The sequence below is a fragment of the Arvicanthis niloticus genome, chromosome 13, assembly GCF_011762505.2.
Source record: "Arvicanthis niloticus isolate mArvNil1 chromosome 13, mArvNil1.pat.X, whole genome shotgun sequence".
In the NCBI taxonomy this organism is placed as follows: Eukaryota; Metazoa; Chordata; class Mammalia; order Rodentia; family Muridae; genus Arvicanthis; species Arvicanthis niloticus.
Genome location: NC_047670.1, coordinates 55,781,621 through 55,801,498, shown reverse-complemented (window position 1 = coordinate 55,801,498; position 19,878 = coordinate 55,781,621). Strand labels below are relative to the sequence as shown.

The window sequence follows — 19,878 nt, the reverse complement described above, 5'->3', positions numbered from 1 at the left end:
TCTGATTGCTTTCTACCTCTTGGATCTTGGGAATGATACTTTAACCAACACAAGTAGACAAATATTTGTATCCCTGCTTTTACCTTTCAATAAATTCATATGATTAATGATTATTGTGTGTATATGTGTGTGTACTCACTTACATGTTTGAGTGTGTATGTGTGTGTGTATTGTGTGTGTGTGTGAGATGTGTCTGCATACCATGGTGTATATGTAGAGCTCAGAGACAACTTTGTGGAGTCAGTTCTGTTTCTACTTGTATGTGGGTTTCCAGGCATGATGGAAGCACCTTTACCCACTGAACCATCTTGTAGGCTCCCCAATGACTTTTTATTACTTCTATTATTCCCTAATCTCTACTAACATTTAACAGAATGTTAACATTGGTACAGTGGTAGCCACCACTACCCTTTTGAAATTCTTTTCTGTCTTGTACTCTCATATAGATTTCCATTTTATTTCCCTTTGTCTCTCTCACCCAGTATTGGGGCCTGTGGATTTATTACTTAGACTCAGAATGCTTTTTTCCAATATTGTTACATGAAAACTTTCTTTCCATCACTAAGACACTTGCTCGGGTGTCATCTCTTTGAGCAGAGTTTCCCTGAAGCATCTTCCATATTCAGTCGCTCCCTTGAGTAACACAGATCACTCCAGAAGGACTTCTTATTTGTTCACGTGTTTTTCTGTTTGGCTCCACATAAACAATGCAAATTCCTGAGTCAGACACTCTGAATGTCTTCACTGTAAGCCTGGCACAAATAAAATATCCGATAAAGCTAAAGGGACTGAATACTGTTTCTTGTTTCCCTGTTCCCTAAGCATGTATTTCTCCCAGCATCTGTCCCTGAACTACTCTCTCCACATTCTGCCACAACAATTTACTCTAATCTCACAAATTCATCTATTACATTTGGGTGATTCCAAATTCTGTCCTAAACCATCCTGTCTTTGAGCCATGTGTCTTTACCTGGAAGGCAGATTTAGCAATAAGGATAGTATACAGCATCTCAAACCTTAGATGGGAAACAACATTCACTCTCTTCATTTCCAAACCTGGTTTTCTCATGGGTCCTCTTACTACTTGAAGTGTTAGGTACAGTGCTATGGGAGTGGGCTTTAAGACCCTCATCCTGTGTGGAAATCAGTCTTCTCCTAGAAGCCTTCAGATGAAGATGTAGAACTCTCAGCTCCACCTGCATCATGCCTGCCTGGATGCTACCATGCTCCACCTTGATGACAATGGACTGAACCTCTGAACCTGTAAGCCAGCCCCAATTAAATGTTGTCCTTATAAGAGTTGCCTTGGTCATGGTGTCCGTTCACAGCAGTAAAATCCTAAGACATGCCTATATCACATTTGTATCTGAGATTGTCTGTGAGAGACTGTTAACCACTGTGGGTAGCAGTAATCACTAGCAAAAGGTCCTGAAAGAAAACTGCCTGAGCATAAACCTGCCTGCCAGACAGTAAGAGGCATCTTCCATGGTTCCTGGGGCACTTCTTTTGTCTTTGAAGGGAGTTCTTTAGTAGGAAGCAATGCTATATGGAAACAGCAAGCAGGCCTTCTTTCAAGATCCTGCCTTGACTTCACTCAATGACGGACAGTGAATTGAATTGTAAACCAGAATCATGAAAAGAAAAAAACCAACCAACCCGAACCACAGAAATAACATTAGGAACAACAATTACAACAAATTCATCCTCTTATCTATTACTTCTTACCATCCAAGCATCCTCCTTTCCAGACTTGTCTCAGCTGCTCCCACTCTACTCCTGAATATGTTTCTGTGAGACCCACCATTATCACCTGATTTCAAGATCCATGAAACCTTGTTATAATTTGCTAATACCTCACTGAGGCAGGAGGACTGTAAATTTAAGGCCTGCCTGGGTAACTGTGAGACTGTTTCCAAATAGAAAAGTAGGAAGAAGTCTGGTGACATAACTCAGTGGTACAATGCTTGTTTGGAATGCATGAGGCCCAGGATTCCAATCCCCAGTATAAGAAATGGAGAAAGTATGATTTAGACAAAAATAGCCAGGGAGTTAAAAATGATCATCATAATTCATTCTTTATAAGAACAAAAAGGAGGAGCCAGCCTTTAATCCCAGCTGCACTCAGCAAGCAGACACAGGTGTTCAAGGCCAGCCTGGTTTACATAGTGAATTTCAGGCCAGCCAAGGATATAGAATGAAGTCTCTTCTTAAAAATAAATAGCCATGTGGTGGTAACACAACCCTTTAGTCCCAGCACTTGGGAAGCAGGTGGATCTCTGTGAGTTCGAGGATGGCCTGGTCTACAGAGTGGGTTCCAGGACAACCAAGGCTACACAGAGAAACCCTGCCTCAAAAAAAAAAAAAAAAAAAAAAAAAAAAAAAAAAAAAAAAAAAAAAAAGAAAAAAACCAAATAAATAAATATAGTAAATAATAAACGGAGGGGAGGGGAGGGCAGGGAAGGGAAGAGGAGGGGGATGGGAGGGGGAGGAAAAAACAGAGAAAAAAGAAATATAGGGCTGGCAAGATGGCTCAGCTAGTGAAGGAGTTTGCCACCTAGCCTGATGACCTGAGTTCCATCCCTGGAACTTGGATAGTTAAAGAAGAAAGACTCTATTAAGTTGTTCTCTGACCTCCACAAATATGCTCTGGGGTGTTGGGGCACACGTATGCATCAGGAGAATACCCCTAAAGATGGTGGGCTCCCTCCTCATGCCTCACATTAGAACCTACACTGAACGCTCATGACCCAAAGGAAATCTACGTGAGGAGTTGGGTTGACTCAGATATTCTCCCATACTCCCTGATTTTCTGGAACAGAGTCTGACTATGTTACCCAGGTTGACCTTGAATTTATAACTCTCCTGTCTCAGCCTGAGTGCAAGGATTATGGTTATCTGCTACCATGTGGGACCCTGATTCTTTTTCTCTGGAAAGACCTCAAGGTCATACAAATATTTTAGTCTATCTCCTCCACCAAGACTAGTCAAAGGAAACTGTAAAGTAAAATGAGAATTTCATTTCCCTTTCTATAATCTGCTACCTATTCTGGAAACTCTGAGGTCTAAAATAATACAGTCTCTTGTCACCATCTTCTTCATTCTCTCATCTAGCACTCTACTTGCTGTGTAGTAGATTAAAGACAGCATTGACTATTTTGCAAAACTTCTCACTGACAGGTAGTAATGTTGCCTTTGCCCTTTAAATCTCGAGTCCTTCTGTGACTTGGTTTAATCTGACAGAACATGGAGGACTTCTGAGGCTGGGACTTAAGATATCTGTGGCTTCTGCATTCTTGAAACATACCCTGGTGGATCCTAGCCACCTTAAGGCAAATAGAAAGGTCACATGAAGATGCACCTCAGTGCTTAGTCAACAGCCTCAAGCTGAGCTCCCAGCTGGCAGCTGACACTGGCTGCTAGCCATGGGTTGAGCTGTTCTGGACATTTCTGGACAACTGGGCATCCAGTTGACTGCAGAGCCAGCCAATACAATATTGGAGCAAAGAACTGCCCTACTGAGCTCAGCCAACTACCACCAAGTCATTAAAGACAGCACAAGGCTGTTGTGGGAACTTAATATATGTACAGAAACTGCATTTTTTTTTAGAACAAATTAAGAGTTATGAGAAAATTGCAAAGATGGGGATTTTCTAAACATGTCCTGAACCCGTTCTATGCTCATTATTACCCTGATCGTAACCTGGCCCATTTGTCACAATTAAAGAACCATAATGACACATTATCATTTACTGAAGTGTGTATTCCACTGAGATCTCATTAGTATTTACACATGTCCCTGGATCCCACTTAGGATAACACTCCGCATGTAGTCACTGTGTCTCTGTGTCTCCTCTTGGCTGTTTCTCAGACATTTCCATTTTCCTTAATAGCTGCAGTCAGTTATTTTATAGAACGCCCTCACTGGACCACCCTTGTATTTTTCTGCGTAGAGCAGGACAATGGGTTTAAGGAAGTGTTACTTCACACTATACCGATGGCACATTCTAAAAACATGGCATCACTGACAATGCTGAACTTGATCCTCTGGCTGACTCTTGCCAGGTTTCTCCTCTATATGAAGCCATATTAAAAAAATGGGAAGTTACTAGATGCATCCTTCAGAGCAGAGTATGTACACAGATCCTTCTACTTAAAACATTGTTTAGCCTCTACCCACCACCACACAATCCTGAAAACCAGAAACCTAATATCCTTCCTCCAAAGCCCAGTCCACATGTTCCTTCTATACTGTGAAGCTTCCTCTAAGGAAGAAAGGAATGCTTTTAATAACAGTACCACAGCCCACATCTGACTCTCAGGTAGACTGAAGTTCCCAGTGTGCAAACACTATGCTTCACACAACTTAGTACACCTATAGCTAGGATACAGTAAATCCCAAGTACCCAATAAGCGCTTATAAACTTAATTAACTAGATGCCTATAGAAGAAAACCATTTTTGATAATATCTCAATAAAAGAAAGAAAGGATAACACCAAACAGCTAAGGTCCAAAATATGTCAGTAAATCTACAACACTGCTAATCCTCTCTGTTAATATATAGTTCCACTCTGTTGTAGCTAAGCAAGGGACCAGAATAAAAGATCATTACATTCAATGAGTGAGAGCTACTGTGACAGATAAAATGTATTTCAGGTCAACAGGCACATAAATGTCAAATGAAGTAGGTCACATGAGCCTCTAAGGGAATGAGGAATCAAGTGCATACCTCCTACCTTTAGGATGTGCCATTAAAACCCTACAGTACATAATTCTCCTACTTGACCTCTGCAAGTGTGGAACAAAGGCTGATGCATGGTAACTGTGTTGGATGTATTCAGTGTTCTTTCTTATATATAGCAGGGAAATTAACTAAGAAATGGTCCTTGGTAAAAATATAAGGAATAGCACTGTGCCTCTGAAATAAATATTTAGGGGACCTCTAGAATTTTACTATAACAACTCTGTTGATGTGTATACCTTTAGTATTTATAATATGCACTTTCACAAAAACAACTAAATTCACTAAAATTCCAAAATTGTCATTGGCCGTATAAAAAGGCATTCCTGTGACTATTCAGGGTAAAAGTAGGCATCAGTGCTAAACTAATGTGAAACTGATATTCTTGTTTCCACTTAGAGCACTAGCACGCCAATCACCAAAAGAAAAGAACACAAAATCGCAATATAATAGACAACTCTGTGTCAGCACCTGGACAGTTCCTGGCACACAACAGTGATCAATAAATATTTGCTGAATTAATAGAGAGGAAAAAAAAGAAGAGGAATAGAGAAAAAGGTAAAAGAAAACTAAGCAAGGAAGCTGGGCATGGTGGTGCTCGGGAGGCAAAGGCAGGTGGATCTCTGAGTCCAAGGCCAGCCTGGCCTACAGACAGTTTCTGGACAGCCAGGGCTATACAGAGAAATTCTGTCTCAAAACAACACACAGGAAAAGAAGGGTAACAATAGGTGGATGAGACAGATCAAATCTGCTTTGTGTGTAAATTTGGTGACCTGAGTTCAAGCCCCAGGAACCTGTAAGGAAGTGGACTACATAAAGTTGTGCTCTGACCTCTACAGGTGTAATGTGTGGCATGTATGCACACACATCATGCAATAATAACAATAGCTTTAAAAATCAAAAAGTAGTAAGACAGCAATAATGGAAAGCACACATTTATATAATTTAAGAATTATCTATGATTTACCTACTGTGGATTTTGGAACCTACTGCCAGCTTCATCTCTTTCTGGCAGAAAAAAAAACCAATCAGAATCTACAGTTCCCAACTTTGGACAAATACATAATCTCCAATCCTCTCTGAATGTAAGCATCTCTCTCCAGGAAAAAGCCTGGAAAATATTACACCATTCTAGAGGTTCTCTTCATGAGGAATATGCTCCAAGAAGCTGCCCTTCCCCAGGCCACTCTAAGGCATCTTTGTTTTCTATTTAACATTCTCTCAGTATCTTGTAAATTCCAGCATACTTGTTTTTTAATATTCTTAACATCTGCTCTGTAGTTTTTTTTTTTTTTTTAAAGATTTATTTTATGTACATGAGCACACTGTCACTGTTTTCAGACACACACCAGAAGAGGACATCAGATCCCATTACAGATGGTTGTGAGCCACCATGTGGTTGCTGGGAACTGAACTCAGGACCTCTGGAAGAGCAGTCAGTGCTCTTAACTGCTGAGCCATCTCTCCAGCCCCTGTTCTGGAGTTTCACCTCTAAATCTTTCCCTTCAAGAGGAAATCTTGTTATTCATGTTCTCAATTATGCAGTTCACTCTCTAGATCAGTGATCCCATATTCAAGACAATACAAAAAGTGTTAGGCCCCATTTTGGCCCTAGTTTGGGCCTTGAGGACAAACCCAAGCCTGGCTTAAGTTTTGAGACCTGTCTCTCACTTCCACACAGGGGTGACTCAAGAAGACCCCTTTAGCCCTGCCTCTGCTCAGCTGTTGCTGATGTAGAGTTTTGCCATTGGCCCTGTCAGTCACCCCATACCCTCTGTCACCCTTCCCTGCCCCCTATGTCATCTCACCCCACCAAAACTCCCTCTCCCTACGCTCCAAGTTTATATAAGCAAGAGGCTGATACATTAAAGTTGAGTTCCTGCTTCGACAAGACTCCTGGCTTGGTGTGTTTCTTTTGGGCCTTAGACACTCACCATCCCGCTCAGCCCCGGAGAGACCCGGCATGGACCAGAACCTCTCTCCTCTTGCCTGGACCTGCCAGCAAGGATCTGACAACAAAGAAAACCTGATACTCTATTTCCTCTAAATATCTTCCTCCCTGACCCCTCACCCCTGCCAAGTAGGAACAGGAACTGGCCTGAGTTCAGATACCATGGCACACTGGTTCTTAGCTTCCATCTAGCTTGCAAATCTGAAGCCCATTTTATATTTCTATTTGATCCTTTCACTCATTCGTTTCTTCTTTTCTCAAGCAAGCACACAGCCTTCTCCAATCTTAAAAAAAAAAAATGCTTTTGAGCTGGGTGATGGTGGCAGCAGCGGTGGCAGCAACAGCAGCGCACATCTTTAATCCCAACACTCAGGCAGAAGAGGCCAGCCTGGTCTATAGAACAAGTTCCAGGACAGCTGGGGCTACATAAGGAGACCCTGTAAAAACAGGAGCTGAAGAAATGGTTCAGCGGTTAGAAGCACTAGATGTTCCAGTTGAGTTCAACTCCTAGCACCCACATGCAGTTTACAACTGTCTGTGACTGCAGTTCGAGGAGATCCATGCGCCAGATATACACATGGTACATGTGTATATGCATGAAGACAAAATACTCATACAAATAAAATAAACCTTTTTTTAAAAAAAGAAAGAAAAATATGCAAAGCTTTTAAATAGTTTTATTAGAGGAATTTTTATGTATGTATAAAGTAAATGTGAACAAACCTCTACATAGCCATCACCAGGCTTCAACAGTTGTCTAGAATCTGTTCCTTTTGTCTCTTCTATACCTCAACTCATCCATCCCCCTATTCAATGACTATTACTTCACAACTCTAGTGGATATAATTGATCTGTGTCTATTTGTAATTTTTATTATTATAAATTACAGCATCCTATCAAACACAGAGCATCTCCAGCAAAACCATCTCTCATAGGTTTTCTCATGCCTTGTCCCTTTAATAAGTCATTTGCTGTTGTATTAATAGATAAGTTCTTCTTAGGCTGTCCTCAACTTCTGGACTCAACTTATCAACATCTTCGATACTAAGATAACAGGTTGGGACTGCAGGCGTCTTCCACAGTGATTTGCCCACCACTATTTTTGTTTGTGCTCTGAGACAAGGTCTTGCTATGTAGCTGAGATTGATATGGAATTTCTATATAGTCCAGGCTAGTTCAAACTTGGAATCCTACTTCAGCCTCCTAAGTGCTAGAATTACCAGTGTAAACTACCACACTAGCTTTTATTACATATATATATATATATGTAATATATTTATATATTTATATATATATTTATATTTGGTAGGGTGCTTGCCCAGCATAAAGGAAGCTCTCAGTTTGATCTCCAGTACCATATAAACTGAATGTGTCTATAACCCCAGAACTTCATTGGTTTGGAGAAAGGAGAATCATTTGTGTTTGTGTGTGTGTGTCTGTCCCTTGTGTTTGCATGGCAAGAACTTTGCCAACTGAGCCATCTCCCTTTTTCTGGAAATTCCCCTGTTGATTTTTAATGCAAAGGGACCTCAAGCCCTCCTAAGGTGGAATCAGTTGACTTTAAAACACACTTCAGGTCTGTCTTTCCTGTCTCTAACACTATCACAGAAACATGGGCTTCCCTCTCACCTGACAGCTGCAATTCAGGGTTCCAATCCCTCTCCCATCTGTCTCCAGCAGTCTCTAGATAGTAACGCTGATTGCTCAAATACTCATTTATTGTGTTCTTCCCAGAGGAGACAGCTGTAAATGGCTGCCCAGTTCACAGAACAGGTCCACGTTGTGGCCTTTGAGGAGCACAGGCTCTACACCCTTCTCTAATCTGCTATCACACTGGGCCACCTGGGCATCTGATAGTTCCTGGAACAGGCGGGGGCTCTTAGCCCTTTCTTCTGTCTAGAACACTGCTTTCCTCACTTTTCACGTAGCTGGCCTGCTGGTCTTTTAGCCACTATATATATCAGAGGCCTTCCTCCACCATCCCAGCTCTTCTTCCTAGTCACCTTTTAATCTATGTACTATTTTCTGTTCTTCACAGTACTCACAGTGGTTTATACTTAATACCTTTATATTTATTTGTTTCTCTTTAAAATGTGACCATTCTGAGAATAACCACTCTCTGTTCTATCATCTCATAACATATGATTAAGAATTACTTATTGAGGGCGGGAAGGATAGATGGCTCAGTCGCAAGAGCACTCGCCTGCAGAGAACACATGATTGGTTCCCAGCACTGACATGGTGGTTCACGACCATCCATAACTCCAGTTCCAGGAGGTTCCACACCCTCTTCTGACATGCTGATGTACCATGTACAGTAAGGGTGCAGATACATACATACATACATGCAGGCAAAACATTAAAAAACTATTATTTAAAAAAAATAAGACTTAGCTCAAAACCACATTTTACAGAAAATGTTCTACGTATCCTCCTGGCTTTATATTCACAGATATCCAAAATTAAGACAGTATTGTGATAAAGTTCTACATTAACAAAAATCATTACAAATGTAAGATTTCATATAAAAAAGCAAGTCAGGAAGATAAATTTTTTGAATTAAAAAGACTGATAACAATGAAGTTAAAGTTTAATTCCTCTTTTTTAGGGAAGGATTTGATATGTAGGCCTGGAAAATTGCTATTCATTTGATAGCCCAGGCTGGCCTCAAATTCAAGGCAATCCTCCTGTCTCAGTGTCCCAAGTAGATTAAAAGCATGTGCTATTGTGCTCAGCTGTACTCTTTCATTTTTAGTCTGATTTTGAACTAATATGCCATTAAGTAACTAAAAATCAAGAAAGCCAATGTTTCATTCCATCCCACAAAACAAAGTTTGCCTTATATATTTCTGGTTTGTTTCAAACTTTCACAAGTATATACAATTTTCATAATATAACTTACAATACAATGCTAGTATTCTAAGAATGATTCAACCATTTCAGTCTCTTAGGAGGCTGAGGCTTTAGGATCACAAACTCAAGGCTTGCTAGGCTGCCAAGTAAGTTCATGGACAGCCTCGGTGACTTAGCCAGAGCCTGTCTCAAAATAAAAATTTGAAAAGGGATAAGACATAGAGAATTTGTCTAGCATAAGCCAGGCCTTGGGTTTAATCTACACACACACACACACTTACTTTAGTAAAACTTACTTTTAAGTTATCATGTAGCATACTGAGAAGAAAGATCTCATCAGTCTAGTTTCTAAAATTCACCTACAACAGAGCACCCACTCAGTCCATCCACTGCCACTGCTGCTCAACTTCTACCCCAGCTGTTGCTCTGCTGAGCAATGTACTGACCTGGGAGCTGCTTTCTTCCTCTACTTCTCCCTCATTGGTTTGCATGGGAACAGACTCTGTGCAAAACTCTGCAGATACACACAAACACTGCCTGGGAAGCAAAAAGAGAAAACACATGACTAACATAACAGTGAACACTACACATGGCTACCACAGTAACCACAATAGTTACTTACCATCATGGCTGACTGTTTTAGCTAGTGTTTTATATGCTGTGAAGAGACACCATGAATACAGCAACTCTTATAAAGGAAAACATTTAATTGAGGCTGGCTTACAGTTCAGAGGTTTAGTCCATTATCGTCATGGCAGGAAGGATGGCAGCATGGAGGCAGACACGGTGCTAAAGAAGTGTCTGAGAGTTCTACATCCGGATCCACAGGCAGCAGGAAGAGACAGTGAGCCACTAGGCCTGGCTTGAGCTTCTGAAACCTCAATACCCATTCCCCAGTGATAATTTCCTCCAACAAGGCCATACCTCCAATAATGCCACTATCATGAGTCTATGGGGGCCATTTATGTGACTACCTGACCATCACAGCTAACACTAGAAGTGACCACCACAGTGAAAACTATAACTGACCCTCAAATACTACAGCTGACCACCATAGTGCTCATGACAGTGACCACCAGTGTCTACTATGACTAATCACCACAGTGGATACTACAAGTGAACACTACAAGTGTCCATTACCATTACTATTATGGATAACCATCACAGTGGACAGTACAGTGACCACTATGTAACAGCTAAAAAGATGTTCATAATACATGCTTATGTGCAGAGAAACTCTTTAGGAATGTACCCAGGACTGGAGATCTGCTCTGGTGCAGGCCTCTCTATAGCCAAGCCATAAGACCTGAGGCCAAGAAGGGACTTCTACATTTCCACAGGTTATGTGGCAAAGGGTATCAAAATATCTACTGTGCTCACTAACGAGTTTTTTAAGAAACAAATGTATATTTATATATGAGAAACATAAAATTGGCATAGTTGATTTATAAATATCTATTCACTTAGGCCCAGATGAATGAACACTGTTCAATCTCTCTGTGCTCACAAGTCAAATAAGCTTCTTGCAGTTGGTCATATCCTTCACTTTTTATGGCAATTATGCATAAATAGAACTGTTCTTTCTATGAAAATTAAGTGGGTGGGGCTGGTGATGAAGATCAGTTGGTACAGTACTTGCTTTGCATTTTTGAGGCCCTGCATTTGATCCCCAGTACCTTACAAAATTAGATGTGGTACACACACCTATAATCCAAGCTCTTGAAAGATTGAGGCAGGAGGATACTTTAAATTTGAAGACAACCTAGGAGACAGGGTGAGGCCCTGCCTTGAAAGCAAAAGAAAGAGGGAAAGAGAGGGACATTCCCCGACGACATTGGAAATATTTAATCATCTGTCCAGAAAGATGTGCTTCCTATGCAGTGTCTCCCTCCTGAAGTGCAGATCACATTCATAGGCCATGTATCATACCTCAGAGCTTCTTCCTGCTCCCAGGCCTCTGTGCTCACAGATAATACTGTTACTCCCCATCGGCTCTAGGTTCCTGCTTCTGCCACAAGGACTCTATCTCTGGCCTCTCCTTTAGAAAACATTTAACATGTATGGTATTTTGCTTCTATATGTCTGTTCACCATGTGTGTGCCTTGTGCCCAAGGAAGCCAGAATAGTCTATTAGATTCCCTTGACTTAAAATTATAATTGGTTGTCAGCTGCCATGTAGGTACTGAAAATTGAACCCTGGTCCTCTGGAAGGAGCAATGCACGCTCTTAACTGCTGAGATCTCTCTTCAGCCCCATCTATGATGAATTATCTTTGCCTATTTAAATAAAAGATTTCTTTTATGTTTATAAATGTTTTGCCTGAATGATGTATATGCACCATATGTGTGACAGTTGTATCCCCTAGAAATGGGGTTACAGATGGTTGTGAGCTATCATGTAGGTCCTGGGACTCAAACCTGTGTCCTTTGCATAAACAAATGCTTTTAACCCTGAGCCACCTCTCCAGCCAGTTCCCGGCCTCTTTTATCTGCTGGCCACTGACTCAGCTAACAGTGATGCTCACTGACAGTAGACAGGAAGACCAACAATGGCTAGTCTATGACACTTGTTCTTATCAGGTAAACTTCTTAAGGTACTAGCTTACCTTTAGATTCTCCTACTTGATCTTCTTTTTTGTTACTAAACATCTTGTTTTGGTCTGACTTGCTTGACTCTATCAGTTCTGCCTTCTGTCAATCACTCCTCTTCCCCTTCAGTGACTCCTCTTCCCTGTCCCCAGAAAAAAACACTTACCTGTCTTCTGACCTTCCTACTATTCTCTACCTTCAAGGCTTTAACCCCATCTTCTGCCTCTATACTCACTTCTTAATCCATTATTTCTTCACAAGTTCTTACCCATTCATGTCCCAATTGAGTCTGACTTCTTGTTAGAGCAGAAATGGTTAAAGCTGACCAACAGAGTACACGGACCCACCCAGTGACTGGCAACAACAAACCTACTGTTACTAAGCATGAAGGGGCAAGGAGCAGTAACAAACCTGCAGAGATAGCTGTGGCTATAACCACAGACTCAATCTCTAATGCTTTATTTATGTGTGACCTTGAGAAAATTACTGCTTTTCTCAGGCTTGATGTCACAAAGGAAACTTAGGAAGAATACTTTTTTCTGAGGATTAATGTCAGTCATTAATACTGATGGCCCATACGGAAGCCCCTCGACTCTGAGGGTTTTCCACAGGCTCACAGTCTCAATCACCTCTTGGCCCTTCCTCTGTTACTGTGCACCTGAGAAGATGGCTTCTTCATCTTTCAGCTCCTTCACTTCTAGCTGCCCCACAGAAGGTAAGGGCAGCTTGCCTGAGAGCTCAGAAACACAAGGCATATGGCACTCAATACTTTTCTCTTCAAGCTGCCCAGGAAGCAGGCATTCTCCTAGGTTCCTCATAAATGTGGGACATCTTCACAATTCCCCACAGAAAGTAAAGACAACTGAGATCTGTTTGGTCATTTGTTTGTTTGTTTTTTAAATTACGTAGCTGAGCCTGGTCTTGAACTCCTGATCATCTGGCCTTCACCTCCCAAGTGCTGGGACTACAGACATACACTATAACACACCTACCAAATCTGGGGAGTTCTGAGGTCTAGTGAGAAGAAATTCACTGCTCTGTACACAGGTTTAATAACAGAAGCATCACTGTGGCCCCTTGGATGATATCCTCTTTTATCTCATTTGCTAGCAGGAGAAAGACAGCGCCATTTCTGTGCCTCAACAACACTAACTTCTGGTGTATTGATCTGAATTTTTTTTTAATATTCTTTTTATTTTTTGTCTAGTGTCCTCAGAGGTCAGAAGAGGGCATTAGATACTTGGGGACTGGAATTGCAGATGGTAATAAATTGCCATGTGAGTGCTGAAAATCAAGCCTGGGTCCTTTACAAGAACAACAAATGTTTTTAACCACTGAGCAACTTCCCAATCCTGATCCCAAAATCTTGATAAAACAACATAAAGTAAAATTTTTAGAACATTTTACATTTGGGATTTTGGAGGTTTCTATTACAAGTGTGGCTTTAGAGAGGGACAAAGTGTTTTCTTGTACATTAGACCAAAGCTGTATACTAGCTTTTAGCTACTGAGCCTTAAAAACTATAGGCCACCCAGCATTTTGACCTCAGCAGTGACTGTAGTTATGGCAACTTTGTCGTTAGGTAAGTGGCTGTTTCTATAGAGACAAGGCTGCATGCATTAGGCTCAGAAGCCTTAGCAAAAGCTTAGGGGTTTGCAGGTCTTACCAAGAATACACCACAGCTTGTCACAGCGGTTGGTAGTACTGAAAGCTCGTGTATACTAAATGTCAGCTATGCAAGCAGCCTCACACACACTGACCACTCTGACCATGCAAGCCAATGCCAGCTGTGCTGGCTTCAGCAAAGACAACAGGACTTTAGCAGGCTTGGGTGTCTGCAGTGTGCAGACTGCTGCTTGACCTTGAATTATGCCTGTCCAGCTTTTCCTAAGCCGGCATGGGTGAAGCAAAGATTAGATGGTGAAGAGACTCCTTTACACAAGCCTTTTAGACATTAGAAAGAGGGACAAATATTAGCTGTCTATAAGCTACAAGGCAGCTAAACTTCAAACAGCACATGCATTACAAGGCCAGTGAAGGTCTAGGTTTAAACTGTTTGCTCTAGAAATATGTAGGTGAAAATGAATATTAAGAGGTTTCTGACTGTACCTAGTGAAAGAAAGGAAGGAAGGGTCTGGGCATACCCTGGCAGACCCAGACCTACTGGTTAAGACCAGTACACTGAAAGACAAAAGGGCATGCTACAGAAAGAAAGGCCATCTCCCAACACTCTTGATGTGTTTCCTTCCTCATGACACAGTGCCAATGTTTTAATATTAGGGATGTAAATCCCTGACAGGGTGAAGGGCTTATCCGATTAGTGTATCTAGAAGAAACTCAACCTGGACTCACACAATTCAGCTTCTCTGCTGTGCCTTTCCTCACTGATACTCATTCTGCCCTGCTCCCCACTCTTCTAAGAGGAGGCTTACCTCAAACAAGGGCTGCCATCTCAATATATTTGTTAGGTCCTAGAGTTCATAATAAAAGCCTACTTTCCCCTAGATATAAGCCAGCTCTCTAGAGCCAAATATATTCATAATAGAAGGAAATTTTTGATCCCTACTTGTCTCACCCCTTTGTCCTATGTCTCTGTTAGTTCAGGACTTGGTAGGCAGAATATTATTCATTTATGGAGTACTCTTCCCCACATTCCCTTACCTTAGTATTAGTAGCAAACCTTTCTTCATTGACCTTGTTTCTTCCCATATATGTCCTCTTCTGCAAGTCACTTAGGCAAGCTTCCCTATTCTTTCCATATAACATGCTAGTATCTCTCTGCACATCCCCAAGCCATACCTGCTACAGTTTAGATCTTACATGGCCCCCACCCCCCAACGCAGTAAGAAGTCCGTTCCCAGAGACTGGCTTAGAAGGTGGTCAGGCCTATACATCTCTGGGTCTTTTCTAAGAACAGGCTCTTGGACAGGAATGAGGGTGCTGGTTTCTTCCTTCTTTAACTAGCACAAGGTAAACAGTTTTGTTCTGACAGGCACTATTGCCACAATATACTGCCATACTCAGAAGCCGTGGGCTTACACCTGGGAAACCCTGAATCAAAACAAATCATTTTTCTTCATATGTTAATTACTTTGTGTATTTGTATGGTGGCAGACAGCTAACAATACCCCATGAGAAACCCCTGCATTTATCCACATCTTTTCCTTCTGCTATTCACTCGATTTTATTTCTAAGACTAGTCTCTGACTTTCCCACTGGTGTGCCTGCTTACTGTGAGCAGTAACCTGTTTTCCTTTTTGCCCTTTATTCTCTCTCAACTTTTGTTGTTCCCCTGAAAGTAAATGTAGTGGTTTTAAATGTGTTTCCAATAGTTGGATGTAGTAGCACACACCCTGAATCACAGTTATCAGAAGGCAGAGGTAGACAAATGTCTGTGAGTTCCAGGCCAGCCTGGTCTACATAGCTAGTTCCAGGGCATCTAGGGCTATACAGAATCAGACCCTGCCTCAAAACCCAAAACCAAAGAAAAAAACAAGTGCTTCCTTTTCAGTATTGACAAGCTAAGGAGTACAGCTCAAAAGTAAAGTGTGTGCTTAGTACTCAATCCCCAGAATCCAAACAAACCCTGTCCCTAAAAAATCTGCACAGTGGGCTGGAGAGATGGCTCAGTGATTAGGAGTGCATACTTCTCTTGCAGTGAACCTGAGTTGACTCCAAGCACCAGAACTGAGTGACTGACAGCCACCTATAACTCCAGCTACAAGCAATCCTATACCTACTGGCTACTGAGGTGTACTCACATACATATACCCACACACTGGCACACAAACATACTCATAATTAAAAATAAGTCTTTAGAAAAAAATCTATCTGCAAACCTTGATGAGATTGTTTCAAAATATGGCTTACAATCATTTTTAAAGGATTTAGTTACTTAAGGATTCAGCTTTACTGTCATTTTGACAAAAAAGAATAACACAGGCAATACTTAAGTACACAGTGAACTAAAGGTGTTACTTGGGGACTGTGGAGAAGTGTGTAAGATGTCAGTGCTACAAAAGTGATGAAAAAGTCAATATAAAAATTCACTTAAATCTAGGGGATGGTGGCACGCCTTTAATCCCAGCACTTGGGAGGCAGGTGGATCTCAGTAAGTTTGAGGCTAGCCTGGTCTACAAAGCAAGTTCCAGGACAGCCAGAGCTGTACACTGAAACCCTGTCTCAAAAAAACCAAACCAAACCAAACCAAACCAAACCAAAACATACAAAAATCATTGGAAGGGGTAACCAGAGACAGTAAAGCTGCTCTAAGTCATATAGTGTTTGTTTGACTGGTTTCAGCAGAACATGCTACCATTTTGCCTTACATTTAGATAGTCTTAACCTGGTACTGTGTTCAGCACTAAAGGACAACAACTTGGTAACTGTTAATTACTATGTGAACAAGATCAGTCACATTCTGTAAATTTCTTCTATAAAACAGAAATAATGCTGGGGTTTTCAAGGCCTTCTAGGCTCCAGCCCTTGCTCTCTCCAGCCTACCCATTTGCTTTCATTGTTCCTAGAATATTGAACTACTTCGTGCTTCACTAATATGCCAGACTGGATCAGGCTTCTGCATTTCTGTTCATCTTCTTCCCTCTGTCTCTCTCTCTCCTGTGGTGTCACTCTAAGGAACAAATTACCTCTCACTCAAAGGTCAGCGTGTGTAAAGTATTCCCTGACCCATTTTCAAGTGGAAGACATTGTTTCCTCAGTGGGGCCTGTCTGAATTCCATTATGAACCTTTAACACTTTTCTGGATTTATTTGCTCACAGAGCAAATATGTAACAGGGATGTTCCTGAACCTTGATATCAGATATTAGGTCTTATTAATCTCCGTATTCAGTCTACTGAAAACTGTGCACCTGCAGCAGGGCATGTGGCATACATCTTTATTAATCCCAGCACTTGGGAGGCAGAGGCAGGTGGATCTCTAAATTCAAGAACAGCCCGGTATACAGAGAGAGTTACAAGACAGCCAGGGTTACACAGAGAAACCCCATCTTGAAAAACAAACAAACAAAACAACAACAACAATATGTACCAGTCACATAATGGATATTCAATGAGTTTCTATGTAGAAATAAAAATAAATGAATTAACCAACTGAAGTGCTTTTTATGAAAAATGCAATGTATGGGGCTAGAAACAGGGCTTAGCAGTTAAGAGCACCCATGTGGCAACTCACAACCAGCTGAAACTAGTTCCAGAGGAACAGACAGATGCCCTCTTCCAGGCCTTGTGGACACAAAGCACACACATTCCAAATTTACAAGCAAAACACCAACACATATAGAATAAAAATAAAGTTTTAAAATGTTATTTCCTAGCTCTGATTTGCTATTGTGCAGTAGGGAACTACAGATAATGACAATGCACTGTCTTTTTAAAAACTGAACAGGGGCCACAAAGATGGCTCAGAAAGTAATATGGTCCACTGCTCTTGCAGAAGACAGGAGGTAAGTTCCCAACTCCTACGTGCAGTTCACAAGCACTTGTAACTCTAGCACTTGTCTAGCTATGAGCATCTGTGCTAACCTTATATACCCTTCTCTCACACAATTAAAAACAAATCGAAAAAGGAAAAGCTAGAGAAAGATCACCATGTTTTCATGATGACAATTAGAACTGTTTGAGGAGACAGGTTTGCTTATCACAACTTCAACATTATACAATGTATATATGCCTCAAAACAGCACATGTACCCTTGTAAGTATATAAGATTTTCCTATTTTTTATATATGTTCTAAAAAACTCTTCGAAGTTTTTAAGAAACCGCAGAGTTTACAGAGAAGACTGTAGATGCTGAACAGCACTAGTGTAAAACAGTGGATAACTAGTAGTGTGGTAACAGCAGGGCTTTTCAATTTGGATAGGAAAGATCCCGTAGAGGAACCAGGAGGAAGGCCAGCAGGAGAGCTAATGCAGCAGAATGTCTCTTCTATCGTTTAACCACTGACAGAAGAAAACAGCAGCAACCAAGACACAAAACCACAACAAACCACTGCTTATCTAGAAAACAACAACAAAAGGTCTTACAGAAGAAGAGTTGGGCAATGTTGCTGGTAATGGAGTTTGTCTAGCAGGAGGAAAGCCTTGAGTTTGATGCCAGCACCACCAAAGAAAAGCCAACTAAAGACAAGACTTACAGAGAGGGATTCCCCATCTGTAAAAGAACGCAGACTCAGACTGAAATTACATTTTGAAGGTTTCTATAGGCCCCAAGATATCACAGGAGTAGGTTCAGTAGAGTGACTGTTAAATCTCTTTTAGAAAGCAAATGTAGGCTGGAGCAGTAAGAACTTCTCACTTAAGTCTGCAATTGCTATAACTTCTTACTACAGGATGAGGCATCCAGTATCCATATCACTACAAATGGCAGTGCATTCTGTGAATCTGTCTGCATGTGGTGTTGGGGTTTGAACCCACATGTTAGGCACTGTAGGCAAGCACTCTGCAACTGAGCTGCATCCCCCAACCTCAACACCAGTGTATTTTAAAGAAAACAGCTAAGTAAGAATGCAAAAAGCTAATCTTATGGCCATATTTTGCCTTCTGAAAGGATGCAGAAAACCTGGGGCTGGAAAGGTAGCTTAGTTAACAGCATTTGTTGCTCTTACAGAGGACATAGGTTCAGTTCTCAGTAACCACATGGCAGCCAACAACCATGTATAACTCTAGTTCCAGAGGATTCAACACACTACATAGGTACTACATACATATACACAGACATGTATACAGGTAAAAAACACCCATATACATGATATAAAAATAAACTACCAGATGTGATAGTGTGTGTCTTTAATCTGAGCACTTGGGAGACAGAAGGAAACAGATCTTTGTAAGCTTGAGGCCAGCCTAGTCTACATAGTTGAGTTCTAGGACAGCCAGGGTTATGTAAAGATAACTCACCTCAAAGAAACCATAAATTTAAAAAATTAAATAAATCTTTTAATCCTGAATGTGTGTGTGTGTGTGTGTGTGTGTGTGTGTGTGTGTGTAAAATATTTATTCATTTGTTTGTCTCTCTGTATGAGTGTCTGCCTACATGTTCATCTGTGCACATTTGTGCCTAGTGCCAGAGAAGACCAGAAGAGGGCATCAGGTCCACTGTACTAGAGTTACAGTTGTGAGCTACAATGTAGGTGCAAGGAATCAAAGGCAGGTCCTCTGGAAGAGCAGCCAGCACTGTTAATCAGTGAACCATCTCTCTAGCCCCTAAATAAATCTCTTTTAAAAAAAGGAATTCAAGAAAGAAGCCCTCCCATACACTCTCCTTCTTTTTAAGATGAAGACTCCTGATGTACTGCCAATGATAAAATCTTACCTCTGACAGTATCCTGGGGAAACTGAGACGAGCAGTCTAGGTTACATTCAGTGCAAAAAGCCAAAACCCTGAAGAGAAAAAAAAAATAACAATGAGCCAGAGATGATATGATGTAAGATGCGGGAAGAAGCAGCAGAGCAGGCAGTAGACAGTTTCATCGGAATCTACTCTTTCTTTCATTTAGAGTTGGTGGGCCTAACTCAGCAAACATCTTCCTCAAGGGTTCTTTTAAGTTAAATGAAGTATGAGTAAAATCCACATATAATGCAAGGTGCCAAAGACCCATTCAATAAAGGCCAGGTTGTAATAAAAACTGTGCAGTCAAGGCTGATAAAGCTCTTCAGTGCAGCACTTGCCTAATGCGTGAGGCCCTGGGTTCCTCCCTAGCAACACATGGAAACAGAACAGTTTCTGAA

The 19,878-nt window shown here is 41.2% G+C and overlaps 1 protein-coding gene across 11 annotated transcripts in view; it reads right to left on the bottom strand.

Annotated features, from left to right (window-relative positions):
* The window catches only part of Tnrc6b (trinucleotide repeat containing adaptor 6B), a 205,858-nt gene that overhangs the window by 147,518 nt on the left and 38,462 nt on the right, over window positions 1-19,878 (bottom strand). For 8 of the 11 annotated variants that reach the window (XM_076911659.1, XM_076911660.1, XM_076911653.1 and 5 more), the window contains 2 exons: window positions 19,463-19,530; window positions 9,990-10,080 (listed from right to left, as the gene is read on the bottom strand). The exons of 1 other annotated variant lie outside the window; for it this stretch is intronic. In XM_076911659.1, the coding sequence (XP_076767774.1) occupies window positions 9,990-10,034 (45 nt within the window). In that variant the 5' untranslated portion in view covers window positions 10,035-10,080; window positions 19,463-19,530. Of the gene's footprint in view, window positions 1-9,989; window positions 10,081-19,462; window positions 19,531-19,878 lie in introns of those variants that run through there. 2 more of the 11 variants (XM_076911654.1, XM_076911658.1) reach the window with 1 other exon arrangement.